Source organism: Diadema antillarum, unplaced genomic scaffold, assembly GCF_040938485.1.
Source record: "Diadema antillarum isolate AM-2024a unplaced genomic scaffold, OU_Dant_1.0 seq00000633_RagTag, whole genome shotgun sequence".
In the NCBI taxonomy this organism is placed as follows: domain Eukaryota; kingdom Metazoa; phylum Echinodermata; class Echinoidea; order Diadematoida; family Diadematidae; genus Diadema; species Diadema antillarum.
Genome location: NW_027271550.1, coordinates 1675524 through 1689350, shown reverse-complemented (window position 1 = coordinate 1689350; position 13827 = coordinate 1675524). Strand labels below are relative to the sequence as shown.

Genomic DNA, 13827 nt, shown 5'->3' with positions numbered 1-13827 from the left:
TGATTTTGTGTATGCATATTTATGTAACAACCCACATTTACATGTAAACCCATGCCAAATTATGTGAAGAATAAACTGGCTACAAGTTAGTTAGCCAGGGGACTCCTTCCAAGTAACACATGTGTGCTGCCCTAGTTTGCTTTTAGTGTGATGAGTGCTAGAGAGCTAAGTGAACCCTAGCCCTACATAAGTAATGTGTTAGATTTAAATTCCCTGAAATATCACAAGATATTACCTGTGTATACAGGCCTAATTGTTAAGCATCAATTTACCAATGAGAAAAAAATGTGTTTGGATGATAGAAACCTAATCAGGGTTCTAGATAAAAACTGAGTGAATGTTGTTGACCTATGTGGAAATAATTGACTTGAACAGATTATTCCTTGTGTCTTGATTTTCTCCTTGTATAGGTGAACAAGACATTGCATCATGCATGGTTGCATTGTACAATGTGTATGATAAATAAGAAAATGTATAAGATAGCCTCAGAAATTGTTGGATTGGTTATTAGACTATTACAGGTATCACATTATTCAGTCTAGAAGACTGAAAATGATCTGATTCCCAACATTTTTGTGTGTATCTGTGAAATAATTCCAATTAACCCTATTTTTACAGAAAATAGGTAGGCCTAAGCCATACCAATGACCAACTTTCTAACCTAGCATGTGCATGTGTCAATTGTGAAGAAAATCATCCACAATAAATGTTACAACTATTAAAGTCACATGAAATTACGAATACATGACAAGTTGTACCGGTAATAAAAATGAACTATTGGTTACTGAAGTTTTTCCAATGCAAGTTTAGATATAACATTGTACCCTACCGGATACTTCGAATTCTCTGGCCATGGCCTACTCGGTACTTGTGTTTCAAATCTTTGAAGAAAAAAAAAAATGGGTTTGCCATGAAGATTGCATTGAATTGCATGTACATGTAATAACACAACCCGTTTGTGTTTCATGTAATAATTACATGAATTGTAAATTATTGTAAATTGAGATTTCGTTGATTTTTTTTTCTACGTAGCCCGACCAGACGCCGTGCGAAGCACGGCAGTTACTGCGTACATGGTACCGACCTAGCGCTGGGCCGGCTGTGTCCGTCCTTACCCGGAAAAGTTTCTATGTACGTACACGCACAGCCCAGTCGCTGTACATATAGCCCGCCCGGCGTCTGGTCGGGCTACGTATTACTGTACCGCATTCACCTATCCCGCTTTCGGTACTTGTCAACGAAGAATCTTGTAATAAATGGAGTTTGATGGCTTTTAGGATACGTAGCCTACCGAGTCTTCCGACGATAGAACTAGCTCTCATAATATCTTGGAAGAAGGACATGTGAATCAGAAAAGGAGGAGTCTTTTGATTTTAGGTTAGCGCTCTCATCAAATGAAAACACGCAAGATCGTACAGCAGCTCGAGCTTAGAAGCACTAGCACTGGACACTGCACTGTGTATGATGATGCGAGTTATGGCAAGTGAAGTGCGGCCAGCGCTCGCCGCGCCCATAGGCACAGCCAGGCCGTAGAGCTAGCCACAATTGCTCTACGTATAACTACTAGTAGTTCCGCAGCTCACTCGGCATGTTGGCTTGATTTCGCTGTAAGTTGGCTTGATGTTCGCAGTCAACAAGCAGTATTCCGCAATTCAAATACGTATCGCCATCGTATCGAAGGGTCTTTTTCCAGAAAAGTATGTTTTGTTTTTCGCTTTTTAAAACATTTGAGAAGATTCCGATTTCCAAGATATTTTCACACATGTTAAGTTACATATCTACCTTTCATTTTATACCCAAAGCACCTTCTCTTTCGCATGTTTTGCACAACCGAACACTCATCCCCAGTCCCTTTAAGATTACATGCTCTTTCATATTTTCATATGAGGTTTCTCATTATCTCACTTAGGAATGTCCAAAACATGAATCCCCACCTCAACCAGTACTGTACAGTCCCTTTAAACCTTTGTTTGCTTTGAGTGCTGATTGAGAGAGAAAACCCTGTAGCAGTGTACACACTGTCCAAAATCCCTTGCTTGGACTGAAAGGATTCATGGTAAAACAATTCCTATGTGATCTCTCCATCCAAATTAATATTTTTGCAGACTTTTTTTTTGCATTAAAATGGTACAGTTTTCACTTTTCCTTGTTAGTCATCAATTATTTTCCTGTCAGTTTATGACTCTCCAAGTCAACACATACAGGTTCAATTCTCCATCTCTTTCGAATTTGTTTCCCCATATTTCAGACATTAAGATTACAAGCCTGTTGTGATGTCAATGTGAGTATATTATGCTGTATCTCAAGTTTGAATATGCATACATACACTGTATGTTGCAAAGGATTTTTGTGTCTCAATATCCTATGAAGAAAATAAGCATGTTTTACATACCAAGGGCAGATCGAGGAATTCCGTAAAGGGGAGGCACCATTACAAAATTAAAGGGGGCGCTCGGTCCCCCCCCCCCATTTTTTCTTTTTATTTATTTTGTTATTATCAAAAAATTAAGAGGGGGTGCGCACCCCTTGCAACCCCCTCTGGATCCACCACTGCATACACTCTGTTACACAGCTTAATTGTGTCATTGAATCAAGTCTAGGTAAGTGGTAGATGAAATTCTAACTTGACAAATATTATATTGCATCATAGGGAATAATGATAAAAAGACATCAATTGTGTCTTCTGCTGTCAAAACTGCCCAATATGTGCAAAAGAATCTAAAATATATCTATATATATATATATATATATATATATATATATATATATATATATATATATATATATCAGCATGGCAATGATGTATGTATGATAGATAGGTTCAGAAATAAGTAAGTGAATTGATGCAGATATTATTGACATTTTATGTAATTTCCTTCCTTTGCATATTAATTTGAGACAGTGCAAGTTGTATTCAAACCCAGTGAAATCTGTCATTAGAGGTAACTGAAATTGATGCTGGGCAAACACTGGACTCCTCAAAGGATTGGGAAAATGGAAAGAAATTAAGTATTTTCTGGCAGTCTCAAAGTACTTCACTCTGTAATCTCTATTGCAAACAAAAACTCATTTCCAGAGTAGCCACAGTCGGCATGACTGCAAAACCCATTCAGATATTTTAAAAACACTCTCTGGAGACTTCAGTGCTCCCAGAAGAAGACCCCCTGGATGTAATCTTGTCATATACCTCATCTTCCTCTTCTCAAACAAGGACTATTGATTGGTTCTGCGGCAAGTGCATTTTACCCTGCTCACCATGTTTGCTCAAGTGCTTAGAGGCAGCTTCTTTGGGCTGCAGTTAGAAACAAGTGTTGTAGGACATGCTTTGTGAAAGCAATGCTATTGTTCAGAGGTTTAAAAATAGCTGAGCTGACAACTGTTTTCAACCAATATGACTGACCATCTGTCTCAAAACACTCGATGCAGGTGCAATTTTTTATCAAAACAAGGCAGAAAAATATGAGTCTGTGATATACAGACAAGATTAATTAAATTTTGGTCCTCCCTTTTCTGTTGCTAACAAGTACTCTGTATGTATAAGTGTTAGAATTCCCTTGCATTCATACATGTGCACAAATCATTTTTGTGTGTTACAGACATATCATAATAAGTCTTGTTTGCATAAAGTTAAAGCACAAATAAAGTGAGACTGATATTGATATTTTTTGTATTAATTTCATTTTCAATGCAGAAAAGGATCACATTTGTGTCCTGTTTGATTTGCATGAAAAAAATATTTCAAAGTCATTTTTTTCAATAACTACCCAGCCCGATAGCAGTGAGATGGGCAATTCAAACCTCTGCTTTCTTTAAAGAATTGATGATAAATTATTGCCTCACCACTGGCAACATTGTCTTGTGGCTTCATGAAGGTCAGCTAATGGACATTCTCTACAACAACAGTTACAATGAATATTTTCATGACTGATAATTTGTAAAGGAAATAAACAAAAAAACTTGCAGTCTTGAAGCTTAACCAGGATGAATGAGATCAGTGATTCAGGTGATGGGGAGCTTTGCTTTCAGAGAAGACCAGAAACATTGCCATACCACTAGCTTGTAATGTAGTCATATAACTTCCTGGAGGTCAGCTTGTAGGATATATGTGTAGATATTCTCAGTGGTGACAACGAGAAAGGATTTGTACAATCATATATCTTCTTTTTCAGAGATAAGCATTCTCAATCCTGAAGCTTATGTTATAGATTAAGTTTTACAGTGTTCCGTTCTCTGTTTTCATATATTTGAAATAAACCTCTTTGGCCTTCATCATTTGTAACTTACCCCTCCTCCTTCCTCGTCTCTTCCCCTCCTTTTTGACTTTGTTTTTGTTATATTTTGATCTTCTTTTTTGATGGCCTGGACACCACCAGGAGACATGCTGGGTGACTGGCGTGGACTATTTGCCAAGTCTCAGAAGGGTTGCCTGCTGCACTGAGCGTAGTATTTGCGTTTGGGATCACAGGGCCAAAGGGAAGAACCAGGTAAATGGGGAATTATGAATTTTAGAAGAGAAGAAAAAGAGATTGGTTGTGCATTGTATATAATGGATTATGTTGATACTCACAAATTGTGTTCAGTTGTTGTGTTTCATTATTGCCTTCTTGATCAGTTTCAACAAGAGCTCCTTAGTGACTTTAGAGCCAGAAATATATTGCAGACTTGTTTTCTTTCGATGCATAACACACAACGTCACTGTATAACATTTTCCAATGTGCTGAACTTGCCAAATGCAAGGTCAAAATGATGGGAAGGTATTTTTGAAGATAAAATTCTCCTGCATTGGTTGTGATCAGTACAGTGGTTACAGCTACTAACACCACATTTCATGCTTTTATTTATCATGGCTTAATGTTCAAGATATTCATTGACATTATTTCTTTCACCCATGCAGGAATAAAATGCTTTTTAATGAAAAAGTGGGTGTTGCTATGTCACGCATATTTCACTTCCTAGTCTTAACAAATTATGAATTTAGGTAGCCCTAATGGCGAACAGGCCACTCAGGCAACATATACTTTGAAGTGGCCACTGACACTTTGAAATGCCGCACAGAAAGTATTGTCATTAAAAGCAATATAAATTCTCTTAAATATGAGCCAAACATACATTTTCATGCAAATCATGCAATCATTTTTTAATGAAATTCAGAATTGTACCTCCCTCACACTTTACGAGCATTGCAAGTTTTATAAGAATGATCAACCTAAATCGTATGGGCACAAAGATGATATTTAAGAGTGTGTTGTCTTTTCTGTGCTGTGCAGAGCATATTTTGCATCAAACCCACCGACAACTCCGTCCAGTGTCTTGCCTACGTTCCGCACACCAAAAACCTCCACGAGGACTGCCTGCTCTTTGGTGACGACCAGGGCTGCATCAGCCTCCTCACCATTGCGGCCAAGGACCTCAACACCAAGCATGCCAAGTTGGACAAACGCAACCAGAATCTCATCATCGAACCGGCCACTCTCACCTAGTAAGTGAGAAATGGCTGGAGTGCGCGTGCATGACAGTGCAGCTATTAATCCTGCACCACAAAAATGAGTAAGACCAAAGAGATGTAAGTGAAGCCTTTGTTTTGGAACACAGGAGCTATTTTCCGGCAGTATATGTAGCTCTTCTTGAGGAAATTGAGGGAATCAGCGTACCATAGATTGTTATGCACTTATTTCAGGTGCTTGATATATCTTATTTTATTGCCCAAACAGAGCACCAATCAAACTCTTTGTTAATGTTATTGTTGTTGTTGTCTTACGAACAGCCTTTGTATGAAGCACACAGCCATTGATGTACTCAGCATAATTCATATTGTATCATTCCTTTTCTTATTTGATTTAGCCCGATTGTGAAGAGGAAGTTCCATGACAACTGGGTGCTGAAGATCAAGTACTTCCCAGAGTTGAGATGTTTTGCTTCCTGTTCACCGAGCAGTACAACATCATTTGTCCTGGAGTCTGTTGACAGGATTGTAGACAACCAGTAAGTTAAGATTGAAATTGATCTTTATGTTCTTAGCTCTTTGGTAATCCAGTTTAATTGATATTTCCCATGTCTCCGTTGTTGAGATGAATAAAGATATGAGCCTTGTTTGACTGTAGCTTGTAAGTGCAAACTGAGTGAAAAGGATGGCAAACCATGTGAGCATATCTATTGAACTTATTCATTAAAGGGATCGTATAGTTTTGGTTGAGACCTAATTTCAGGTTTCTAACATTTTTTGATGAGATAATGAGAAACCCCTTGCAAAATATGAAAGAGCAAGTAATTCTATGAGGAATTCAACATTTATTTGATGAAAATTGGTTTTGAAATGGCTGAGATACCCAAAACAGAGCAATTCTAATAAGTGTGGGACCCACACTTTTTTACGATCGCTTTGTTTTACTTTGTTTTTGGATGTTTCAGTCATGACAAACCCGATTTTCATCAAATAAACTTTGAATTCCTCTTAAAATGGTATGCTCTGTACTATTTCATAAGTGTTTTATTGGTATCTCACAAAAAGTTAAAAGCCCAATTCTCATCTCCACCAATACTGTACTATCCCTTTAATGTGACACTGATGAGGAAACTTGACATGCCATTCATAAACTTATAGGATGCAAGTGAAGCAGCCTATTGCTGGGAGAGTGAATGTGGAATGTTCACATTTTTAGTGTAATATGATGAAGCTTCTTTTTTATAAACTACTGTAAAAGTGGACATTTTTGTGTTGTTTAGATTTTCCCCCAACCAGAGTCTAGCGTGAAAATAAAGCACATGAATATTTTTGCTTGCCATATGTTCCAGTAGTTGATGTCTTGATTCCGCGGAATAAAAAAAACATGTGAAACTCTTCTTACTCGGCCAAGTGCGAAAAATTGGTCGCACGAAAATATCCACTTTTACGGTATTCCTGTGGCTGAATTCAGCCATTACATTGTGATCGTTTGCAGTTCATGTGCAATTTGAAGTACTGGAGATATATGGCTTTCAGGATACAAAGTCATTTGCTGCTTATGGGCCAGTTTCTACTTTAAAAAACAAACAAACCATGGAATGCTCATTGTTCTCTTCATTCACTTGTCTCTCACCTCGACCAAACCATCAGGCCTTGCAAGTCCATAAGTATTCCCAAAGGCGTCAACTCATTTGCCTTCTGCTCGCGGGCCAACGTCATCGCGACCGGTGGCAACGACAAGCTGGTTCGAATCTGGCATCCGCACATCTTCTCGAGACCGACGGGCAAGATGATTGGCCACCTCTTCACCATCATAGACGTGGCGGTGAACGAAAAGGACCAACACGTCATCAGCCTTTCCACAGCCAGGGTGAGGATCTTGAGATAAATGATCAAAAGAAACAAAGTTGCCTTGACTATAAGGACTATGTTACTTTAAAAGATACTGTTGAAAAAGATGGTGAATCTCCTCATTTTAGTAGCATGCCTGATGTAGATGCGCGAAGGTCCAATATGTGTATTTCATTTCTTTTTTGTATTACACTGTATATAGAATGGATAAAGCAACACAACCCTCACTGTGCAGCGTTCACCAACTGGCATGTCCACTGGGGTGCTTTCTTTACCAGCTGGAACAGATGTCTTTAATTAATCCCCCATTAATAGAGATTGTCTAGTCCCAGTTGATCCCTTTGGTGTCACCATGGTGTTTCTATGAGACTGAGGCTCATTGTTACGCCCCATTGGGCTGGCTAACTTACAGTGAGATCAAGTGTCAAATTAATAACTGAATGCAGATTTTTTTTTTAAAAGCATCTCAAGTTACAGCTTAGTTCCAGAGCACATCTAGAGTTAGATGCATTTTAGAACCTGAAGAAATGGCCATGTGTGTGTATAGTGGTAACATATACATATATATGACTTATGTGTATCTATACAAGTTTGTTGCTAGTGGGGAAAAATGTATCCTTTCTGACTCAGGTATTTAGGATATGGGACATCCACACACTGACAAGTCTCCAGGTTTTCACTGACAATGAAGACAGACCAGGAGAAAAGAGGATTCACTGTATGGTGTTTGATGAGAAACATGAGAGGCTTGTCACAGGTAAAAACGCTTTCTCCATTGCTGCTGTCCAGCACTTGTGTGATACTCAATATATCTGCATATGTGCTCTCATTTGTACTTTGAACTGCCTGCCAGAGTTACTAATCCATATTGCATCACTGCTGTAGAAGTGTCACATTGCGACATCTGAATGGCTTTTGTCTGAATTTCACACGCAGTCAAATTTTAGAGGAATTAGCAAAATGCCTGTGAAATACTGGTATCTCTGCAAGGGATGGCTTAGTGCATATGTATAGGCACATAGGGAGTTTAAGGGAAAACAGTCAGCATGTATACTGTATACGCTATATATTTCGCGGGGGTTTTATTTTTGCGAATTTCGCGAGTCGGGAGCTATTCGCGAAATTAACAACACGCGAAAATATTACCTTCCAAAATGAATCCCTTGCCTTGATGATACGAACATTTCAGTACTAGTATACCATGTCACGGCTTACCGTACAGACCATACTGGCTAAGCTTGTTTACGCACGTCCACGTCTACTTATGAATACTGTAGAGAGCCAATCCATTATCGTAAGGGGACCACTCGTCAGAAATCTAGCGTGATGGACTTAACCACTTCAAAAATGTTGAATTCTAACTTACTAGTTCGCAGAGTTTGGTAAGTTTTTTTCATGCAGTGTATAACTAGTATCATTCTTATTTGCTAGTAAGTTTAAAATTCACACTTTCTTTGTCACTTCATATTTTCTCTCGTCCCCTAATCGCGAATTTAACCACTCGCGAAAATGTGTGACAGCGGCAATTCGCGAAAATTTATTTACGCGAAAATTATAGCGTATACAGTATATCGTTTAGCAAATGGGCTTACAATGTTCATCATAGAATTATAAAGAACATGATTCAATTGCATCTTTTTGGAGGATGTATCCTGTGAATTACAGTATCAATTGCAACCTGACTGCATTTGTCTTTTCTAACATGTTGACATTTCTAACATTCTCATATTAGCATTGTCATGTTCCCGTATTGCCTACTCCATGTCATCGCTTGTTCAGTGTGCTTTGTCACTGTGTGATAAAGTTACTGCTTTTGTGCCCAGTTTCACCAGTCTCCTCACATCTCATGTGCAGGTTCCAGTGTTTTGGATGCCTGGCCTCTGACAAGAACAGTTCAGGACACCATGCAGGTTCCTCACACCCACGACCGACCAATCAGCCACGTTCTCTGCAACGACGAACTCAACCAGGTGGTCTCTGTCTGCACAGAGTCTGTCATTAAAGTAAGTCACACCTCTTGAACATGAACAGATCATGGAGTGGGGTATTCACAGTATGGTGCAACATGCGCTTGGCTGCGCTACATGTATGATGCATTATTGTTTAGATTAATCTATATAATGCTTCATAGATGCAAATATGCTCTAAAACCAGAAATCTTTCATGCCGCAAATATTTCTAGTTCTACAGTAACTAATCATCAGGATATTTGAGCTCTATGTTGATTTTGTCTGAAAGTCTTTCTTTGTCCCTCATTAATGTCTAAGAATAACAATGAAATCCAGAGAAACGGTCACAGGGATTTCGTTTTCTTTCATACCATAATGGTTATTTCCTAACCAAATCCTCATATATTTCATTTGGCTATACAACACAGTGTTTTGCCTAGTTTATAATGTACATATTGTTCAATTGAATGGTGAAACAAACAACCAAAAACGTGTTCTAGTTCACAGCACTGCCTATTTTGGGCCATTGGCAGGATCATATGAATTTTTAAAGGTTAATATGTATATGAACTCTGATGGGATTATTTTGCTGCACAAAAGAACAAACATTTGTTACATATGTGATCGCTGTTTGTCCCTGGGTGTTTTAGTACATGGACCCTGTTTGCTGTGGCTATCAATTATGAGTGGTTTTAAATTGTGTGATGCCCATGTACTGTGTCTGTACAGGGTTTTGCACAGGGTGGTGTGCAAAGATCAAAACCAGCCACTGCTGTAGCAAGAGCCCCTCTTAGATGGAAGAAAATAGTTTTTTCCCAACTCTGACTCCTTCCTGATTTAGAAGGGGCAACTGTTGTCTGAACCAATGCCGCTCCCCACATTATGAGATGTTCAGTCTCCTTGTACCACTGTCTGTTGTCAAGCAAAACAACAGTGTCTTACCGTGGATTTATTTCCTTTATGTCACATAGTGGTATCATAGCAACCAAAGCTTTGAGGAGGAGCATGTAATAACAAATAAGGATTTTCACAGCTTGGCTTTTTGTTTTGTTGTTGTTTTTGCTTTTGTACAGTTGAATAAGATGGGATTTAAGCTGTGAGAAGTATGAGTCTATCCTTAGCCCCAGTTCTATTCATAAAACCAGTTTGGGCTTTCAATACAATGCAATACAAATAAAGATTCCTCACAGGCAAGTTTTGAGGAGGGATATTGAGCTTTGATCAGTATATGTATATCCTGAGCTCTATCACTATTTGTAGAGTCCAGTTTGGACTTTCATGAATGGGGATCAGCCTCCTTTTGTGTTAGAAGCCCTAAAATAGCGTGTACAGTAATCCCCCACTTAGGATCTGTGAATGAGGAATGTATTATACACAAAGGAAAGTATTAAAAGTAGTGTTAACTGATATCCTTCATGAGACATTATTACATAATTCCCCCATGTGTAAGAGGCTTAAACTCATTCAGTACAATTGGGTCAGTTGTATGAGGATATATGGCTGTGTCAGAGGTTCTGTTCAAATGAAATGTGTACTGTATGCTGTTGATCTCCTATGTTGAAACATCTTTTTCTTAGGTTTGAATATGTGAAACACTGCTGATTACCGAGGTTCCTCTATATTTTCAAATACAAATTATTTGTAGACAGTGGAAGATGCATTACCACATTTTTTAGTGTTATGAAGTACCCCTTTCTATGGTTCATTGATGACCTATTGTTAAATGTCCATGAAACTGGTTGTGTGTTGACTTTTATGTGATGTTGCCATGTATTTCAACCTTACAAACATGCAATAACAAGGTTATCAAAAGTTTCCTGTAATACTGCATTTAAGCAAGTTTGAATGATCATATAAAAGATCCCAATGTATCCTATATATATATATATATATATATATATATATATATATATATATATATAATATCTATATATATATGTATATATATATATATATATGTATGTATATATATATATATATATATATATATATATATATATATATATATATATATATATACATATAAATATACATCATTATTATTATTATTTTTAACGGACTGTTGTCAAACATAGACTTTTCTAGCCAAGAAATCAAGTTTTCAAAAGTTGGATATGAATAACTGAGATATTTTACATTACTTTTTTTTCTTTGATGATAAACCAGGTTTGGGAACTGGAGTCAGGCAAGGCAGTCTACCATGTGACTGGATCCCATGGGCCCAACACAGAGGTTACAGCACTTGCCATTGACTCAACTGGCTACAGACTGGCATCTGGTGCAGTTGATGGTAAGGAGATTGGAAAAGGAGGAACATTTTAAGAGTTTGTTTTGCTTTCTTTATTATATGTGGAGTGATGTTAGTTTTTGGTACATATATCCTGACTCTGAACAGATGTATGATTCATTTAATCACAATTGCAATTGTCTGTCATTTCTTTGATGATCTTCATTCTTTCTTTCATTCAGATTTCCTTTCGTTATCCATCCTTTCTTCTTGTCATCCGTCCTTCTTTTTTTTCCGGCTGAAGGTCTGTCTATCTTTATTCTCTTCCGTCTTTATTTGCGCATTCCTTTCCTTTTTTAAAATCTGCATTGAATTTCAATGGTAACTACCGTCAAAATTAGGCGTCACAGCCTATCAGCATCAAAAATTATAAAATTTACTGCTAATTTGAAGACTTACTGCTAGAAAGGGGCGGTAAGTCCAGTGGTAAGGGTTTTATGCAACAGGGCCCAGGATTGAACAGTATCAAGCTAATTATTGTTCATTATCAATACATACTGTTGGATGATATGATTGTGTGTTCACCTACTTCGGAGGTTCAGTACCATAATGCGTCTTCTTCATGGTGAAAGATACACCACATGATGCATTCATTGGTTCATTCGATAGTGTGTCCACCAATCCATGTGGTACATGAAAGTTCTTTTGTGAAGGTAAAGGAATGTTGTGAGTGCACTTCAAATGTGTTTATGAAGCTGATAGTGAGATCTGTATTGTTTTTTAACTCTTTATGTGCCCAGGTAAGTCAAGCTTTTCGATGTTAGCATTTGGTAATCCCTGCAAACTTAATGTAGTTGTAGAGTAGCAAGCCCACTCATATATAGCAATGTGCTCCCCTCCAGCAGAAAGGCCATGGTAGCACAATAGGGATTAGGAAGATTACCTAATCCCTTCTCATTGACAACTGGCGTAAGAGACATGTGTTCCAATTAGCAAAGAAGGTGTCCTTCTGCACTCATGCATCTTTTATGTCACTGTGTCCAACCATTTGCAGGGTCCATCAAGGTGTGGGACTTTGGCAGTGGTCAAGAGATTCGATCCTGGATCCACTGGGGGGACAGTGAGCGGGAAGAAGACATCTCCATCACTGCCCTGCTCTACTGCAATGTGGAGAAGTTTGATGACCCCAAACTGCACAGGTGTATCGCTGCACTCGGGTGGAACAACAAACTCAAACTCCTCGAGGTATTCACAGATGAGGAAACTACGCCTTTATGATGTTGCAACTTCTGCTATTATATGCTTCTTACATTTTTCTGAAATTGAATACCATTGAATACAATTGAACTCAGAGATTGATTTAGTGTCACTATCCCCCATATTGTCATTATCAACCACACGCTGTGAATGACACATTTTCTTTGTCAGTCTTTGAAAACTGAGATCATGAAATTTAAAATGGAATGTTGTGATAGGTAGACTAATCTTTAGTCCACACTGAAGCAATGACAATTACTTTGCCATGGTCTTCCAACTCCATCAAAGTTATCAGTGCTACTCAGAAACATAAGAATGACTGAAATCAACATATGAACATGACCTTAAAGCCCAAACAAAGTTGTGGTATGCCTGCAAAAGTTGTGAAATTTCGCTCCCAAATGTGAACGTATGCTTAGGAAAATGCGAAATATTAACCAAAAAGGTTCAATCTCAGTACTTACCCGAACGGGGTCAGGCTAAACTCGGACTCGGGGATAACTCGGCTTCGCTTTGACGGTGGGATGAGTTGTAATGGTTGTCCCTCTGATTGTACAGTGTTGTCCTATGGGAGCGGCGTGTATAAACTAGCGCTTCGTGTTCTGGCTACTCGCAGTAATGGTCCGAGTTGTTACAGCGCGCGCATCAAAAACCTCTTTTGCGCGCATGCAAAATTAGTGTGCACCTATCAAGCACCTCTAAAACAATCAAAGGCTTGATAAACAACAACAAAAACTCCAAAGACCGTGCGTCTCAGCAACTGAGGACCGCGCGCTGTCATTTTTGTTATGTTTTGTACAGGATTACGTTAGCACGCACTTTCCTGTCCATTCAGTTAGGCCTCATTTGGTATTATGCAGTGGTCAGTAGAATGTGGCGATGACTTACTGCGTGTGAATTGTCTGAAGTAGGGTCGAATTTTTCCCGAGACCGAGTTAGTCTGGAGCCTTCTGGAATAAAAGTCGGTTTTCCTACTATTACTATTTTTCTCAAAATACTCCAAACCGACTCATCATTCCGGCAAACCGCGTCAGCGAGGTAAGTTTCTTAGTGGACTCTTTCGATATATTGCAAGCAAAAATGAAATGGTGCTAGACGGG

The 13827-nt window shown here is 38.4% G+C and overlaps 1 protein-coding gene across 1 annotated transcript in view; it reads left to right on the top strand.

Moving 5' to 3' along the window:
* LOC139736198 (WD repeat-containing protein 64-like) overlaps positions 1-13827 on the top strand; it is a 38359-nt gene that overhangs the window by 13384 nt on the left and 11148 nt on the right. The window contains exons 5-13 of the mRNA XM_071646931.1: positions 2249-2281; positions 4374-4484; positions 5268-5479; positions 5842-5982; positions 7094-7313; positions 7925-8051; positions 9149-9297; positions 11410-11533; positions 12525-12715. Coding sequence (XP_071503032.1) covers positions 2249-2281; positions 4374-4484; positions 5268-5479; positions 5842-5982; positions 7094-7313; positions 7925-8051; positions 9149-9297; positions 11410-11533; positions 12525-12715 — 1308 coding nt within the window. The remainder of the gene's footprint in view (positions 1-2248; positions 2282-4373; positions 4485-5267; positions 5480-5841; positions 5983-7093; positions 7314-7924; positions 8052-9148; positions 9298-11409; positions 11534-12524; positions 12716-13827) is intronic.